Source organism: Scomber scombrus, chromosome 3 (genome assembly GCF_963691925.1).
Source record: "Scomber scombrus chromosome 3, fScoSco1.1, whole genome shotgun sequence".
NCBI lineage: Eukaryota > Metazoa > Chordata > Actinopteri > Scombriformes > Scombridae > Scomber > Scomber scombrus.
In genome coordinates, this window is record NC_084972.1 from 28,788,558 (window position 1) to 28,808,199 (window position 19,642).

General features: G+C 38.6%; 2 protein-coding genes across 2 annotated transcripts; both read left to right on the forward strand.

Moving 5' to 3' along the window:
* The first annotated feature begins 308 nt into the window (after nt 1–308).
* Nucleotides 309–5,862, forward strand: zgc:153675 (uncharacterized protein LOC768179 homolog). Its single transcript, XM_062415679.1, has 3 exons — nt 309–613; nt 2,936–3,023; nt 4,278–5,862. Exons 1-3 carry the CDS (start codon nt 605–607, stop codon nt 4,562–4,564), a joined length of 384 nt encoding a protein of 127 aa, XP_062271663.1. The 5' UTR covers nt 309–604; the 3' UTR covers nt 4,565–5,862.
* Nucleotides 5,863–7,897: 2,035 nt separating this feature from the next.
* hgh1 (HGH1 homolog (S. cerevisiae)) lies at nt 7,898–18,127 on the forward strand. Its single transcript, XM_062415880.1, has 10 exons — nt 7,898–8,031; nt 9,494–9,616; nt 10,904–11,042; nt 11,228–11,365; nt 12,057–12,208; nt 12,657–12,757; nt 13,479–13,577; nt 14,481–14,572; nt 14,676–14,798; nt 16,759–18,127. The coding sequence occupies exons 2-10, from the start codon at nt 9,507–9,509 to the stop codon at nt 16,996–16,998; spliced, it is 1,194 nt and encodes a 397-aa protein (XP_062271864.1). The 5' UTR covers nt 7,898–8,031; nt 9,494–9,506; the 3' UTR covers nt 16,999–18,127.
* The last annotated feature ends 1,515 nt before the right edge of the window (nt 18,128–19,642 follow it).

Sequence of the window (19,642 nt, forward strand, 5' to 3'; positions counted from 1 at the left end):
TTTCGTATAACCTTATTTTGTCAAAGTATGAAATAACATCATGAAATCATTAAATCGAGAGTGTGATTTCGACATAATGGCCCCTCTCGGCTTCCGTATTTTTACATAACAAAGACGAGAGAGAGAAATTAAAAACATCATCATATGTGGTGATAAAAAGTAAAAGTTTTAATAATATATCTCTCTCTATTTGATACAGGCTTTAATTTTAAGGTCCTGAGCGGAAGTCCAGCGTGTTCAGTGTGTGTGTGTGTGTGTGTGTGTGTGTGTGTGTGTGTGTTCAGTGTGTGTGTGTGTGTATGTGTGTATGTGTGTGAAGGCGCCACGTCGGCAGAACCAGCAGGGTGAAAAAGAGACCTGCGTAGCTCTGCCTGAAACTGTAGAGAAGAGGAGAAGTTAAGAAAAGCAGCTGCAGATTTAAATGCGAGAAACGGAGAAGAACAGAAACGACAGAAACAGACAGAAAGACAGAAACACACACAGAGAGAAAAACAGCTTTATTTAATCTGCAGCACAGTTTGGCTCGCTGGACTGAAACAGGAGCTGCACCAGTCTCAAGTTTCTCTGCTGCCAGGTGTGTTTGTGGGAGAGACTACTGGGAACAATGGTGAAGGTAAGGATTAACCAGCATCATCATGACTTAAATGTGGTTAACCAAAACTGTAAGTGTGTGTGTGTGTGAGAGTGAGTGATGATGGGATTTTAATTAGTTGTAGCTTATATAGGAGTGTTGTTCAGTGGTAGTCATGTGAGTGAACAGGTTTTATTATGTGTCCTCTTTTTTCTTTTTCTTTTTTTAAATTAAATTAAACTGGCTTCTTCTTCTTCTTCTTCTTCTCTGGAAACTACTGTGTAGTCTGTGACATTTAAAAAGAGGTGTCACAGCTTCCTGCAAATGTTACTCACACTGTGACAAAATGTTCATACTCAAATTTTTTTATTATGTACATCACATTTGTCTGCTACACCCTAAATGTTGTGACATTTAACAGATTTACACAGTTAACCTGCAGCAGTGGGGTGGTAATCTTGTGTTCGGGGGCCTATTGGTGGGTCATAAGAAGAAGAGAAAATAAGTGGGGGTGGGGTGATGGTAGTTTGCAAGATATATTGAAGAAAATTATACTTTACACTAGTTGTTCTGATACTTTTACATGTGAAGGACCCCAAAACTGACAAAAATTAGGCTACGAACCCTCATCTGATCAGATTTTTGCTTTTATGTCTAATAACAGAGAGTGTATGAAACCCATGACCTAAAAATAGTCATAAATACTGTCATTGTCTTACCTAAAGTTGGAATTAGAGCGAAAATAAGCTGCTGGGGACCCCTGGGGGTCCATGGACCTCACTTTGAGAACCACTGCTTCACACAGTTTTAACACCAACCATGTGAAATGTGTACATATGGTCTTGGTGCACTCTGCAAACACACACGCTTTAATTTAAAGGGTCATAAGTCAAAAAGGTTAAGATCACTGACCCACAGTAGTATGATGACGTGTGATGATGAAGGTCTGTTTGATCTCTCGCCGGCGTTCAGTGTGGCAGCCACGTGTTATTTACGTTGTGTACACTTCGTCTGATTATATTTAATCTCTAACATGAGTGAAAGGCCACATTGTAGTGTCACTCCATCTGTGAGTTTAAAAAAAGGAAAAGGGGGAAAAAAAAATAAAAACTATAGTGAAATATTTATGTAAATATATAAAATGTGTCTGTACAAATACACACAGTCCCACACACACACAGTCGCACACACACACACACACACAGCAAAACCACAGTCTTAAACTTGGGATAAAAATAAGTAAAATATACATTACCTCTGGAGTGTGATAAGTTTGTCAGATAATTACATGTCAGAGTCAGTCGGAGCTCAGTCTGTAATTCTGCTTTAAACATTTTCTTGCTCGGAGAAGCAAACACGATTTTAAAGACTTCTTTCTCTTTAAATGTATCAGGTTTAAAATCAGCATTTGATGTTTACTTTGAGCAGCAGGTGTGAATGACTCAACCAAACATCAGTACACACAATCTTAACGGATACCTGTGAGACTTCAGAGCAGAATTTAGAGATAAGACTAACGGAGTGTAGCTACATATCTGTATTTTACATGTTGGACATGATTAAAAGAGGTTCGCCTTGAACTTCCCGACTTCATATATGGCCTCTACTTTCCCAGAAGAGAAAAGAGAAAATATTCACATTTCAGAAGCTGAAACCACAGAAATTTTGAATTTTTTCCTTAAATATAACTCAAATAGATGCCAAATCATTTTCTACCAATCAACAGATGGATTAATCGACTAATTGTTGTAGTTTTACACTTCATACAGCCTGATAGTTATATTCAAACTGAACATTAATCCACCATTTAGACAGTTAATCTGAAAAAAAGTCACTTCCTATTAGCACCATCATCTAAGTATGCTGGGTTTTATATTTTTTGGTAGTAGTAGCAATACTATATCAGCACCTGAGTTTCAGTACTGATAACAGATAATGCAACAGCTCATCTTTCGGTTAAACCCTCAAATCCTTTGTAACGCAGGCTTTCTGTTGTACATTTATACACTCAAAGTTCGAGCTGAGCTATAACCCTGATCATTATCACTATGACATATTTGGGGTTATTTTTATCACTTGCACAACACTGTTAATCATGACATGAAGCACACTTATCAGAATTGGTGGACTGCTCCTTTTTTAAATGTTGTCGAGTTAAATAAAATACATAGAACTGGTGAAACCATCTGATGAATCTGATATTTGATGTCAACTTGATGATATTTGCTGCCAGGGATGCATTCTAGCCACATACTTCAGTATTAAGGTTTGATTCCCAGCCATGTTAAGTATTGAATTATAGTAATGTGAAGTTTGGGTCATTCAGAGTAAAGAAACCCTCGTGTTTTTCCCCGTGTTTTCCAGAATGTGAACAGCGTTAACACGGAGCCCCAGCCAGGGACCAGCGTGGCCTCAGATGAAGCTGAACCCGCCTACAGTCAGCCTGCAGAGGGTAAGCTGTGAGCTCCCCCGGCTGCGTCTAAACACTGAAACATCAGCAGGGAATATGGTGCAATCTGTGCTCACATGTTGCCCGCTGCTATTTCAGAAATAGTGGGTTTGTCAGGGGAATATGATTGTTTGTGTAAGAGTGGCTGCAGCTCCAACCTGCTATTTGTGTCCAACATTCAGACACTTTGCCCCAATTTAATCCCCCACTGCTGCTGCTGCTGCTGCTGCTGCTGCTCTCTGTCGCCGATACTTTATTGGATAAAGACGAATTCTGTTTTTAGATTAGCTTACTCACCAGGTGAATCAGACCATCACGATGTGCGTGTGTGTGTGTTCAGAAATACACGCCAGCACCAAAAGCACCCCTGAAATTTAATCTCAACTCACTGATTTGAACTCAAAATGTGCTTTTATTTCACCACATTAGAATATAAATAAATCTGGTGTTATTCCAGATTTTTCTTACTGTCAACAAATCTCACGTGCAAACCCAAACCAACAATGAACTGATTCTATTAAAACATACCGGTATCCAAAGCCTGATATATCTTATCCCCATAGAGCTCCATTGTTGACCAAAAACTATTAAAAAAACCCACATCAATAAGCCACAATGTCTCCCAAAAATCCCCCATTTCTTCCTCTTTGAGTATCAGTTGCTAAAAACTACAGTGACAAGTTTTAAGAAACTACTAAGCCTTTTTTTAAATGTAACTGGATATTTGCGACCTGTGTTTTTTAAAGATTTACATCTTCATTAGGAACCAATGGGCTTGGATCGCAGATATAGCGTAGGGAACTCAAAGTATCAGTCTTTTCATGCGATTTGTTGACAGAAAAAATCACAAAAAAACAAAAATGGAGAACAATATCACTTTTAATGGACGGGTTCACAATTTTTCAAGTAACCAGTAACAGGTTTTCTCCTGTTTATATCAGCCATTAGAAGAAGAAGATGTACTTTCCAATACAAGCCAAAGGGAACTAAATCCTATCCTTTTAAAGTACGCTTCATGATGAGTTTACGAGAAGAAAACAGCATATTTTTTAATTTATTGATTCATTGAGTTTATTTCCCTGCCAACAGTCGCCCACAATGAAGCCAGAAATCCTGTTGATCCACCATAATTGATAGAGTTAGTTGACATTTCAAACAACATGTCTTCTCTTCAATGTCCAGTAATGCAGGAGTACATGTATGACAGTAGAAAACAAGCATACATTAATATTTCATGTATGTTTGATGTGTTTTCAGACACTGGTAAGGACCACGTAGTGCCTGCTCCGAGTATGATGTGGCGAGTGACCGGTGGCCTCTTCAACGTCACCAAGGGCGTCGTGGGTGCCGCTGTGGGCGGGGTGGCTTGGGTGGGCGGCAAGAGTCTGGAGATCACCAAGTCGGCCGTGACCACGGTGCCCTCTATGGGGGTGGGGCTGGTGAAGGGCGGGGTGTCGGCCGTGGCGGGCGGCGTCTCCACGGTGGGTTCGACGGTAGCCAGTAAAGTCCCGTTCACAGCCAAGAGGAAAGACAAGGCCGAGTGAAAGGGGAGGAGCCGCGTGGCGGAGAAGGTGATGATGACGATGATGATGATTATGATGATGATGGAAATGCCCCACCCTGAGCCAACAAGAGAGGCTGTCAGCTGTTCTACTGTCTGCCAATCAAGACTTTTCCCACAGGGTCCACAGGTGCCTTCTGATACCTTTTCTCGGTCTTGAACGTAGTTTTCTTGCCCACCACACCGAGATCGAGACTCTCATGCAAATACTATGTTCAAATACCTTTTAAAAATTCAGTAGTACTGCGATACCATGGCAACCCGGAACACCAGCAAAGAAACATTAAGTCACCAAAATGCTTCATATAAAAAAGTCCGTCATGTGACCTGGACTGGGTTTGGATGTCTGGCTCCAGGCAGATTACATGGACTGGAATCCACATCAGCACGTGGTGGACTTGAATATTTTTATCTGTTTACGAATCAGACCGAGGCTTCTCCAGTCTTCTGTCTTCTGTCTTCTCTCTTCTCTCTCTTTGCAATCTTACACACATTTGGTGGTTAAAATGCTGATTTGTTTAATCCTTTTTTTTCTCCTCTTTTTTTTTTTTTGTGCGATGGTATTGAAGTTATATTGAAATCTGTGAGAGAAGAATGAAATGTTTCAGCGTTTAAAGCGAGGGATCAGCAGCGTTCTTCAGGGCACAGTTAGCCTTCATTATGCCTGACCTTCTTTATCGTTTGGAAGAGCCCGGGGCGGTGTTTGTTTTTTACCCCAGCAGCCTTGAATCTGCATGTAAGAACACTTCTCTTAAATGCATATCTGAAGACTGTAGACACACTCACAAGAAGACCAATACTGGGCTCAGGTCTTTTCTTTTCTTTTTTTTTTTTGGTTTTGTTCCACAGCTACATTATTGTTTGAAATGTTGAAATGTATTTTTTGTTTTTCTTTTCAGTACGTATGAAATGTTTAAAAATAAATAAATAAATGCTGTGTCGGACACTTAAAAGTTGAGTTTTAAAGATTTAAGAAGAACAGTTTCAGCAGCTTTTTTGTTTCATTGACGGTTGTGTTTGTGAGAAGAAGAAAAGTGCCCGATGTTGTCTGAACTGCTCAGTCAGTAAATGTTGAACTGTTACCCTTTTAATCACGGGGGTTAACACCTTACTGGGTTTTTGGAGGCAACATTTGTGAACGTTTATATGCAATATCAACATTTCAATGCAACATTTGGAGTGAGTGGATGCTGTTGCTGATGGGACTTAACTATGTGAATGTCTTGTATGTGTTTTTTCCTTTTTTCAGTACATAAATAAAGTAGTTTGGGAAGTTAAATATATCTGATATACTGACTGGAATCTGTCCTGCTGTCTGTGTCATTGTGTATTTTATGTTTTATTTATAAAGGTTTATTTTTAAGCATATTTGTCTCTGACAGTGTGAAGTCTAGAAGCAGGAAGGGGGGCAGATAGAGGGGTTTGACAGGCAGCAACAATCTACAGTGAACTATAGACATTGCAGTTATTTGATATATGCTATTGGGGCATTCAAGGTGTCATTTGTAGTTTTTTTCTAAGCAAAGTTTCTGCTTACATTCAGTGTCGAGCACCAAAGCACAGTGTGTGTAAGCTTGAGGTCTAACAAACATGTTGAGTGTGTTTTATTCAAATCAGAACAACTTAATTGTACACCTTTATTGCACAAAAGTAGAAATTTCCTTAACTTGCATGACACTCAAAGTGACTTCATTTGTCACACATACAGTTGTACAGTGTTCAGTCTCAGCCTGAGTATAAGGAGCAGTGGGCAGCTACTGTGCAGCACCCAGGGGACCAACTCCAGTTCTGTGTTTCTGCCTTAATCAAGGACAGGAGAACAGACATATTTTTGACAATAGGAGGAAACTAGAGCGCCCGCAGGAAACCAATGTAAGTATGAGGAAAACGGGCAAACAGCAACACGGAAAGGCCGCAGCCAGGTATCAGACCCAAGACATTCTTGCTGTGAGGCAGCAGTGCTAACCACCAAACCACTGTTCAGACCCATGTTAGTGATTTATTTCTTGAAAAAAAGCAAGAAGGAAATAGCTAACATTGAATTTAAATAATGTAAGAGCAATTTAAGAAGTAAAGTGCCAGGTATGTGAGATTCAAAACTATATTGGCATGTCCATTAATAACTAGTTTCACAGATGTATGACGTGGGATGAAGGATTTATTTAATAGATATTTTTCTTTGCACTGTCTACTGAAGGCAGGAGTTGATGATTCAGGGGATTATGCAAATCCTACAAGATTTTGTCTGCAATTCGTTCAACAGCTTTGTCATGATAATAAGCTGAAGAGTGTTGTTTTACAGTCTGATATTACACCGCCAAGTTTGACTATTCTGCAGAGTTTGGCCTTGTTTTTTGATAGTCAAAACAAAAGGCCAAACTCTGCAGAATAGGTATTTGAAGCAGGACACAGAGTTGAATGAAAAAACACTTTCTCACACGTCTTTCTACCCCTGATTTCTGGATCTCTGCACTTTCAAGAAACTGTCAAATAAATACAAAAATGTCAACAAAAAGAAAAAGAAAAAGATACAAACATGCCCCATTGTCAGTGTCCACCTGATGGATATGAGTCCAATTTTTTCTCTTCTTTCAGCTGGTTTGGTATTCACCAAATAAATACCTGAGTTTTCAGAGGATCACCTGAATGATTTATTAAACAACTGTCCAACACATGGATAGCTGGAAACTGTGGCTTCATTACTGAGCTGCATTTGATTGAAACTGCACAAACTATTATTATAATCATTATTATCATTTCAAGTTTCAAAACAGCACAATAAAGTTCAACTAACAACATAAGAATAAATTACTTTCAACCTAGCAGTATACTCAGTGGCAAAAGAGTGATTGTCAAGGTCTCATGATAGCCTAAATATAAAATAATAATCATAAAAATGAACACATTTATAAGAACTTCTCATTTCCATCTCTATTTGGTGTGTGGACACTTTCCAAAAAACTGTAAACTGTGGATGTCAAACGCTAGATGGCGGTAATGTGCATGGGGAACCTTTATTTGATCGAAAAAGAAGAAAGTAACCCGGAATAAAGGCGTGGCTTAGGGGTCATGTTTAAATGGTAACCCTAGACTTGCGAAAGATCTCGCGAGATTTGTCATTTTAACTCAAACCAAGATTTTTCCTTAAACATAACCAAGTGTATTCCTGTCTAATTTAACCAGATCTTAACTATAATATTTTACCGACATTAAACATAACTATATGGCGAAATGTCAAACAACGCGCACACGAAATGAACTACGTGTTAAAATCTCGCGTTATGTCACATCTAGGGTTACCGTATAGAAAGACAGGCCTGGATTGGTTGAAGCTGAAGCTGCTGTCCACATGTGCTTTAACTGCGACTTACATGATGTGTTATGTTAGAAAAATATAGATTAGATTTAACAGTGATATAAAAACTGGACAAACCCTATAACTAATTTAAGGTAAGATGATTATATATTAAAAACAAACATGGATAACGTGACTGAAGGGTTTATCTAAAGCATGTGTCAAACCTGGACTGTCTACTTGTGATTTTGTTGTAAAGTTAATGCATTTTGTCCATGTGTGAGAAGTAAATTAGGTTCAATAGCTTATAATTTAACTTTACCTGTTGTAGCAGATGTGTTTTTAACCTATAATATGACAATACACTGTGCTAACTTAGCTCTGTGTGCTAAAGTAAACATCAGGGTGGACTGAGCTTTGTTTAATACACACTTTACTCTTTACAGTGTCTTCATTTATTTAATACTAAGGCATTTAAGTTGAGATAAAGGCAGACATGGCTTGTTCTTATGATACAGATATCAGCTGTTTCCACACATCTTTGAATGTAATGTCAGTGTAGAAAGGAAAGCTAATCACAAGTTTAATATACTGAGTGTAACACAGGAGCCAACTATTTTAATCTGCTAGTTTTGATGTACAGAGGTGGAAAGTAACTAAGTACATTTACTCAAGTACTGTACTTGAGTGTGGTATTTGAGACTCTTACTTGAATACTCCTTAACATACTACTTTATACTTCCACTCCTACATTTCAGAGGTAAATATTGTACTTACTTCTCCACGACATTTATTTGACAGATTTAGTTACTTTTTAGATGAATATTTGACACAATGGATAATATAACAAGCTTTTAAAATACAACACATTGTTAAAGATGAAACCTGTGAAGCAGTGTGAAGTCAGGGTCACATTTCAGATGTCTAGGAGTTGATAACAGCTCCATCAAATAGTGATTTTTCCCTCTAAACTTCTCACATGGTTTCATTTCAATAAATGTTCAAGATGATCCAACATTTTACCAAAAATCAAAGATTAGAGAAAAAGTCCAAAAACTGAAAACACATTTGTGTATCAGAAGTTAGTTTTTTCTTCTTTCCTCTCCCATTAATCATCTCACCACCCCTCACATTTATCTGCTGACCCTTTGGAGGGGCCCCACCCCTAGGTTGGGAACCACTGGACTAAACTAGCTAACTGTATATAAAGTAGTGTGAACTAGCTCCACCTCCAGCAGCTACAACAGTAACCTGCTGCTCTAACACACGTCTTCAATTTTATTTTATTTTAGTTTCAGTGTTCAGTCTAGTTTATTTTTTTCTTTGTCAAAAATCAAAAGTTTTAATTGCTTTTAAAACGTATCAATTTAATGCAGAATTTAACACCAAAATACATCTTAATGTTTATGTTTGAGTCTCTTATCAGACTGTAGCAGCGATGGTTAATATACAGTAGAAAAAACTCATACAGGCAAGAAGAGTCCATTTATTATTCATATGTTATAATATTATGGGTTTTCTTTTCGAGTTTGTTTTTACTGACTTTCAGATCAGTATCAGTTCATCATACTGTTCTCTGTGCTGATGTTGGTTGTGGTTGTTGTTGCTGTTTTTCAGACACAGTTTGAAGATGTTGAGTGATTCTGAGGCTGCAGAGCTGCTCTCCTTCCTGACTCCCAATACACGACCTGATGTCAAAGGTCACGCCACCGAATACTTCCTGGGACTGTCAGGAAACAGGTAGGAGGAGGAGGAGGAGGAGCAGGAGGGAATGATTCCTTTAGTAAACAAAGCTTCTCAGTATGTTTCTGCTCACTGCTCTGATACAAATACTAAACTAGTCCTTAAAGAAACCAGACTCTAATGGCGCTTCATCTGCTGCCTCACAGTGAGATCCACATGTTGGTAGACAGGAGAGATGCTCCACAGCGCATCAAGATTGTTTGACTAAACTACGAGCAGGACACACATTACTGATGTGTGTTTTCATATCAGAGATGACAGTCAAAAACACTAAAATGTGTCTTTTAATCCCCCTTTACAACGTGCGGTGGTCTGAGATGAAATCTGACGATCCTGAGAGAAACACGGGAAAATCTTTGATCATTTATCCAGGACAAGGCTCCTAGATCACACTGTGAGACCACAGATGACCGAATTGAAGCTTTAGCGACCAAACAAAGCCTGAGGCAAAATTAAGACTAAATTCTTACAATGTGACAGCTGCTATGACTCACATCTACAAACCAACCAATCAGAAAACAACGTGACATGACACAGAATACAATGGCTGACATGACATTTGTCCAAGTGCAGTTTTTTCTAAATAAAGTTTAGGGAGAAATATGATCACGGCACACAAACATCTAAACAAAGAGAGGTGAAAGGAAAAATACATTTGTGTGATTTTGCTGCATGTTTAAAACATGAGCAGCACAGATGGATGACGGACTAATGACGTGTCTTTGTGTTCATTTACTTTTTCCACTTACATCACAGCGCGATGATTCACCACACATTCAGCACACAATCTGACAGCCTCAAACTGTTATCACACAGTCTGACGCAGATTGTGACCAAGAGTTATTGCAGGCATCTCACACAGTGTGACAAACAATACACTTTGTTTGATCGTTGCTGTCGCACAGTCTGAAAGGTCTGGAAGGCGAGACTTGACACGCAGGATCTTTTAAGCAGGTTTTGCTGAACTGTAGCATAACTGGGCGGAGGCTTTGAATAACTTTGGTTACGTAATTTGGTAATTATTGGTAAGGTGTATTGATGAAAATGCATCACTAATAACGTGTATTTAAAAAAAAAAAAAAAAAAGAACTAAATTTAGGATAAGAAAAAAAAATAATCCTTTATTAGTCCCAAGATTGGGAAATGTACAGTGTTGTAGCTCCTCACTGATGTTTGCAGTACTTATTTAGAGGGATTTACATCCTTGTACTCACTCAGCTGATCGTGTGCTACCTTAAAGTTCCCACAGTAGCTCATTTGTCTTTTCATGTGTTTGTTTTTCAGAGATGGCTGCCGCTTCCTCCGCACTAAACCTGACATACTTACTGCCCTGTTTGCGCTGACCTCTGACCCCTCTATTGCGATAGTGAAGGACTGTTTCCACATCATCATCAACCTGTCAGCTGATGAGACTCTGCACCAGGTGAGCAGTCTTGACCGATCAGCAGAGTCTGGTCTAAATGAACTCCTATAAATTGGTTGCTGTGAATTACTCATAATTTGACATTTGACAAATGAAACAGAACAAACCAGCCGTACAGCCTTCAGAAACGTTGTGTATTTAGTGTTAATCTCATGTACGGATGTGTTTGCTCTCGTCTCGTTCAGGTGCTGGTGACAGATGTTAAAGTTCTTCCGGTGTTGCTGAAGAACCTCATGGATCCAGACTACCTGTTCTCTGATCAGATCTGCACCATCGTGTCCAACCTGACCCGGTTTGAGAAAACCTGCAAGACTGTGTTCAAGGTGGGTCCCAGTAACAGACCTGGAGCTGTGACGGGAGGAGGTTTGTGTGGGTGGCATTTAGATATTTACCTACTTCTGCTGGTAAATACATAAAAGGATAAGAGGATACACAAATATCTAATACTCCATTAATATTGCAACAAACCCATTTGTACAATTGCTTCATTCAGAGCTGTTTTCCTCATCTCAAATTGCCCAATTTTCCCCTTTATCCCACTGTAATGGCTGATGCACTCATTTTTACTTTTAGTGTGAGGGTAATTACCGGAAAAGCAACACGAGTCTGCACAAATAACAGTAAACATTATCAAAAATATTGACTCTAATGGTTTATATCACAGTGAGACACCAGAAAACAGACAAACACTGCCAAACATTGCCAAACTGGGCCCTTATTATCTTTCCTAATGCTCTGTAGTCTTGTTTAAACCAAGAAGCTATAACAACAACATCATCATTATTCTGCTGCATAATAATTAACTGAGACTCCACAGTGTTCTCATATTACCTCAGTGCTGTTTTCACTACATTGGCTTCTTGTTAAATGTATGATTTTTAATTCAAAATCACTTTTAACAGCTCGACTCCACCATGAATCAGTGAGCTGCTCATCCCATACGAGTCCATAAAGCCTCCCAAGTCCATCAGAGCAATCTACTAGATGAGATGACGTGTTGCTTCCCTGTTTCAGGTCCTCGAGGAGGGAGTTGGTATGGCTCAGCTGGTGGAGATCTTCTGCACCGAAGGTTACAACAAAAAGGCGAAGCTCCACTACCTCGGTCCTCTGCTGTCCAACCTGACGCAGCTGCCCGATGCCAGAAACTACATGCTGGACAAAGACAGGTGACTGATGTACACTGTAGGAGAAGAGCTGATGTGGAGTCAACACCTCCTAGTTTTTCTTTTTGTTTTAAACCCTTCAAAACTGATACACTGTAAATCATGTCTTATTTATTTTGCTGCAACTGGACAGATGTGCACAGGTGTGAACGTTGGCAGAGCTTTACACACTCCACAAATTCCTTTTTTAACATTTCCTACCTCCTTTACTGTGAAAATTAAGAGTTTTCTTTGTGGAAATTCAAACTTTAAATGTTATTTTCTGCATGTGTGAAGATTAAATCAACAGTAATAATAACTGTGTCCCATAATGAATGGTTCTTTGGTACATGCACATGCTGTTACACCCCTAATATTTACAGGTAGCTCAACTGAAATCTACAAATTGGCATCCTTTGACCCTGTAGCTGCTTCAGCATGTAGTAATTATATGTGTTTGTGTGTTTTGCAGGTGTGTAATCCAGAGGTTGTTGCCTTTCACTCAGTACCAGGCTTCAGCGGTGAGGAGGGGCGGAGTTATAGGCACTCTACGCAACTGTTGCTTTGACCACGGTGAGACACACACACACACACACACACACACACACACACACACGGAGACCTCATGAGTCATTGGCAGATGGGAAAGCGATTTGATATCAAAACAGCTACATGTAATAGCATCCAAGAAGCAAATCTTAGACACATTCGAGCCAGATGTTTGATTATAAGGCGTAAATAAATCCATGTCTCCAAGACACACACTGGAACTTAAACCTTAAATTATACCTCCCACGTCCACGAGTACGAGAGGGTCTGTGTGAAGTAGATTTCATCATCAGAGAGCGTACATGTAGGTTCTGTGCGGACATACACGTCCCTCCAATATGTTGTGCCCACGCAGATTTGCTGTCTTCATGTAGACACCAACCAGATCTACTGGAAAGCATCCTCCAAACGGCAGGGCTAGTATGTGTCCATAAAGTCTGTAGCTGTCTGTTAACATGTCAGATAGAGACTATATCTGTAGCTTTACTCCTCCTAACTGTAACTACATCAGTAAGCCGTCAGAGGAAGTAGCTTCTACAGGGTCTGTCCTATTATTTAGGATTACTTAATTGTGTGTATTTGTTTGTATGTTAAGCACCAAAATCCTTGTGTGTGCAAACCTACTCGCATAAATAAACCTGATTCTGATTCAACAGCGTGACGTCTTTGTAAAAACCTGAGATGTCCTCACTGAAACGCAGTCCAGCATTATCATCTGATCTAAACCTTTCTCCAATCTGTGCAGCCCATCATGAGTGGTTGCTAGGCGACGCTGTGGACATCCTGCCCTTCCTGCTGCTGCCGCTGGCCGGTCCAGAGGAGCTGAGTGAAGAGGAGAATGAAGGTGAGCGTGTGTTTTATAATAGTTAACCGTTTTAGTTTAGTCAGCCTGTCTCATTTTAACTCAACTGCATTCATAAAGTGTTTCTAGTGTAAAGTCACAGCGAGCCTCTACAAGCAGCAACAATACTTAACAAAACAGAAATGGAAACACAGATGGTTAAATGAACAGTAAACCAGATGCAGAGACAATCTGCACGTCTCACAATAAAAACATGCAAATATACAGTCATAAATATAAATTGATGGAAACTCCCTCTCCCAGACCTGACAAACCTGTAATAGATAAACTCAAATTTTGTCAAAAGTTTGATTGGTGTTGCTCTCACATTACCTGAACTTTTATTATTCTACCCGAGGTGTCACAATTACATAATACTTCATAAAACAGACTTCAGGCTTCAGTAGAATATTTTTTGTTTTGTTTTTAATATGTAGTCACATCAGCAGAAACTGAAACATTATTTAACATAAAAGCAACAAAATACAATAGTGAGTAATAAGTATTGATTGAGAAAGAAAACAAAATATAATCTTTTGGCTATTCCTTTTTATGTCTTTCATGAGTCCTCCATCTTTATGAAAATGCAGTACGTAACAAACTTGAGTTATTCTTTTTTTTAAAAGTGCTAAAGTGAATGATGAGCAGGCTTTTTATTGTCAATTAAACCACAGCAAGAGAAAACCTTCATATCTAACTGACTAGTAGCTACATAAATATATTAGATGTTAAAGCAGAAGAAGTTGTATCATCTGTGTAGTGAAACATGCTTCATTTAGAGCCGTCTTGCATGGCCGTGAATCTCTTTACAAACCTGCTCATCTTCTTCTGTAGATAAACTTTTAATTTTATGCATTAACAGTTCATGTTAAAGGTTAATTGTTAATGGGTTAATGTGATGTTCAGGTTTGCCCGTGGACCTGCAGTACCTCCCAGAGGACAAGAAGAGAGAAGAAGACCCCGACATCAGAAAGATGCTGCTGGAAACACTTTTTCTGGTACAAAAAAAAACATCAAACACTGAGAAACAAATACACATTTACAGACTTACGGACACACTTTTCTATGCTGAACTCTTCCCTGCTTGTCTCTCTTGTGTAGCTGACAGCGACCAAATCTGGCCGGCAGACGCTGAAAGACAGGAACGCGTATCCGATCCTGAGAGAGTTCCACCTCTGGGAGAAAGACGTCCATGTTGGAGCAGCCTGTGAGAAACTGGTCCAGGTAGGAAGGATCCAGCTTCTGAAACTAGACTGTGAATCTCATAAGGTCGTTCCCAACACTGTCAGGTTGCAGCTTCTCCAATGTGAAGATTTTATATTTTATGTCTTTGTAAACTAAATATTTTGTCAGGATTATTGACCTTTTCTTAGATAAAACAATGAAGTGGGAAAATAATCTGCAGGTTAATTAATAATGAATGTAATCATTGCAGCTCTTGTGACATTTTTGACAATGACTGAATTCCAGTTAGACTCCTCAGATTTAGGGTCCAGGTGTTTTTCATGCTGGCTCACTGCTACACTTAAGAGTCACTGTTCATTAAATTAATTGAAGTTATTTATAATAGTGATTAAGTCTGGCCGGGTTAAATTGATCACTATATATATATCATACATAGATTAATATAACAGATTTCTAAATATTTTTATTACATGAACATACTCCTTTAGAACCCTTTAGAGGTTTTCTAGGCACGTCCAACTGGGAGGAGACCCCTGGGTAGACCCAAGTACACTGTGGGGGTTTATATATATATATATGTCTCCTGGGCTGGGAACGCCTCGGGATCCCCCAGGAGGAGCTAACGAGCGTTACTGGGGAAAAGGATGTTTGGGTTACACTGCTTAGCCTAATGCCACCACGACCCAGCCCCAGATAAGCAGCAGACAATGGATGGATGGATGGATGGATGAAATGAACTGCTTCACTATCAATCAATCAATCAATCTTTATTTGTATAGCGCCAAATCACAACAAAGTTATCTCAAGGCGCTTTACACATAGAGCAGGTTCTAAACCGAACTCTTCAGGTTTTAATTTTAAAGAGACCCAACATTCCCACATGAGCAGCACTTAGCGACAATGGCAAGAAAAAACTCCCTTTTAACAGGAAGAAACCTCAGGCAGAACCAGGCTCAAAGTGGGCGGCCATCTGCCTCGACCGGTTGGGGTAGGGGGGAGAGAGAGCAAGAATAGGAGAGAGAGAGAAGCACATAGTTCATAAACATTGAAGCTTAATGTCTTAATGAATGACTTAATGAATTTTATTGACTGTTTGAAAATACAGTACAGCTGTTTTCAAACACTTAATAAGCTTTGAGGAGACTACGTTTTACATTAAGAGAAAATAACTTTCTTTTTCCCGTCATGATTTCAATGCAGCAGCCTCAGATTACTAGCTGGAAGCAGACAGGTTACCAAGAGGCAATAATGGTGCTGCAGCCAATAATTACATATCATATGTGTATAATGGGAGTAAAATAAAAAAATAAAAAATAATGACTGTAGTTTTTTAAATTTTTTTAATAGATTTATTTTTGCCTTTTATCTTTATTTAGATAGTAACTGGCAGCGATGCCAACAGGAAACAGGGAGAGAGAGAGAGGAGTATGACCTGTAGCATATGTCCCCTAACCCGACCACAAGGGCGCTCCTAATTACTGTAGTTTTAATTTTTTTTCTAAAATGAGCACTATAAGAGGACTTCTTGATTACTATAAGTAAATCATTTAAACAGCATTTGTAAAAAAAAAAACAACAACCAAAAAAAACAACATTTTTTAAGTTTTTGGATCGATATGTGTTTGATCACTGTAGTTAGTTAGTTAGTTATTATGCATGTACACGTTTACAGTCCCTGTAATCAAAAAAGGAGATGAAACATTAGTCAGACAAGAGCATAACTTCGTCAAATAAAACATTACATCACAAAAACAAAAAGCTCTACAAATGTAATCTGCCACAATAAATGTTCACTTCCTAAAACACAACTCCAGTTTTTTTAATCATCATCCAGAAGAAATCATCAGAAATGAATCACAATTAATTTACTAGAAAGTGCAGCTCTTAAATCATCATATAATGAACAATAAAACACATTTTTATACTATAAAGTCAAAATGTCTGCTGTGTTTGTCAGGACGTAGTCTGATCCCTCCGTCTCGTCCTTCTCTCCTTGCAGGTGCTGATAGGAGACGAGCCGGAGCAGGGCATGGAGAACCTGATGGAGGTGGACATCCCCGACGACGTGGTGGACAAACTGAAGAAAGCCGATGCCGAAGAACAAGAGGAGCTGGAGAAGGAGCAGAAGAGGATAGAGGAGGAGGAAAAGGAAGAGGAGAGGAAGAAGAAGGAGACAGAGAAGGAGAACAGTGCTCCAGAGGAGACGGACAGAGAACAACAGGAAGGATTCACACGATAAAGAAAAACCTGTTTTAGACTTTTGTAACATTTCTGCCTTCAGGTGGATTTTTGTCATTCGGACATCAGTTTCATTAAACAGGTTTAGTCAGACGTGACGGGACGTTTACAGGAGGAGACGCGCTGCTCAGTGACATTTATCAGCTGCTTCGCAGAGGGAGTGATGTCACAGCGGCCAGAAAAGTGAGTAATGATACAAAGGAAGGAAGAGTGTTTTCTGTTCTGTCACAGGCTGCAACTACGGTGGATTTTAAAGGATGAGGCTGTTTCTCTATTTTTCTTATTGTCACCAAATCTCATGATAAGAGCCAATTAGTGTATTCAAACTAATGTAAAAGCAATCCGGTTGAATGGATAGTCACAGAGAACAAAATAGTGTGGCTCATTGATGTTTTAAATAGTTTTCTGGACAACAACAGAAGTCTGCAGCACAGAAAAATAAGATATGTCAGGTTTGAATACACACACAATACAGATCAATTCATAAGATTTGTTAATAATAAGAAAAATATAGAAAATCTTATCCTTTAAAACTTTAATAACCATCATTATTGTGATCATGAGCGATACTCAGCCTCTTCTCACATTGAATCCATCGATAACTTAATATTTCTGCTGCCTGTTTTATAATGTCTGACTGGGAGGAAACATACGATGATGTAGATGTCGAGACTCTTCTGTCCCACATCACGAGGGAAAAATCCTTTTAATAGACTGATCTGAGGAGTGTCCTCAACTACTTAAATTTGGCTCATTTCATTTCATGCATTTCAAAAAGGATTTAATAAGAAAGGTATTACAGTGCTTCTAGTTGTCAGAATAAGTTGGAAGTTACAGATCTGACCTGCTGTAAGGTTATCGTCATGACTTTTATATAAAACCAGGGTTCATTCTGCCTTCCTGAGTGTCTTAATGTGATGAGATCTCACCTTATGGTTGTCAGACTCTGTCTTTATGTCACTCTGTCTCACAGTATCATGTGTACTGGGCATCATGATGTTCCAGCTCTTCATTTAAGTCCATGTTTTTGGATGGCTGCACCTTTTAATCAGACATATTCTGCATGTCTCCAGCATCATTTTAAACACATATTCCTCTCCAGAAGAAATTTAAATAATAAAATGGCTTTAAAATTTAACTTTTTGTGTATTCCATTTACTGATGTGTCCGCCTGTCACATTTCATTTGTCCTCTATATTTAAACATCTATTTAACCGAGTGAATCCCATTTAGATTAAAAGATCTCTTTCCCAAAGGAGCCCTGGCCAAGATGACAGCAGTGCTGTGTCTCAAGACTCAGACACAGTGTTTCTACTTTAACATTTACAGTTTGTGTTTAACAATCACATTTAGCACATTTTTTTAAAGACGCCTCTCTTCCATTTCTAAACCTCCTGCAGTTTGCAGATAATCCATTAATAAATCGTAATTGTACTATAAACTATTAATATATCCATTAATTGACTCTTGAGATTGGAGCTAATGTAGATAAAGTCACACTAACATTTTTAGCTGTAATTGTAAATTAAGGTAAAATGAAACACTATCAGTAAGACTTTTTACCCTTTAAATAACCTGAATCTCTGCAGAAAATCTCTTAATATGTCGTTTATTTTTCAATTAAGTAATTTGTGGTACACTTGTTCAGTACCTGGATGCTGAATAAGTGTTAAAAAAATAAAAAATATTTCACTGCATTGAAAGTGACAGTGTGGCATCATGTGGCTTCATCTGAAATATAAATAAATATGTAAATGTGCAGTTTCAGTCATGTTGAATTCCTCTTTAATTAAAGGGAAACAGACATTTTTTCTTATTTATTTCTTCATTAATATCCAGATGAATTACAAGTCTTAAATAAATGAAACAGTAAAATACTCTTTTCTTCTTCTTCTGTCTTTCATTCTCTTCAGTCCTTCTGCTCAGATCTTCACCAAATTTCCTTTAAACCAGTTTTTTTAAAATGACACCGATCGACCAGCAGGAGGAGCCAGAGTGTTTACAGTTTCTGTCGTTTCTCCAAACGGACGTTGATCTTAAACCAGTCAACAACTTCACCTCTGCTCAACTCCGAGGAAGTTCACTCTCAACTCAAAGATAAACACATGAAATGTGAATGTAAGAGTGTTACATTTGAAACTCGATAGTGTCTCAGAATATGACTCAATAGTAAGTCAAAATGTGTAAAGACAAATAATTTTGATATGACATAATTGTGTAGCTTTGACTTTGTGTGTCAGGACTGACTGAGATTATCTGTCATTGGAAAAACTGAACAGGAAAATAACTTCAGTGAACTCCAGTTTGACATGAAGATAAACTGAGACTCACGAGACAAAACCAGGAACTACTGTGTGTGTGTGTGTATACTTGTATGGCCAATGTGAGTTTTATACTGTAGTAGTGAGGACATTTTGGCCTTCAAAGGGCTGCTTGAGGCTTCAGACTTTGTTTTGGGTGATTGTTAGAACTGGGTTTAGGTTCAGTTCAGGGTTCAGGTTAGGAATTTAGTTGTGATGGTCAAAGTTAGGATTAAGGGTAAAAATGAATTATATCAATGAATGTCCTCACTAGGATAGCTATATAAATGTGTGTGTTAGTGAGCATGTATTTCTGTTTTAGTGAGGATGAATCTTAGTTTGACA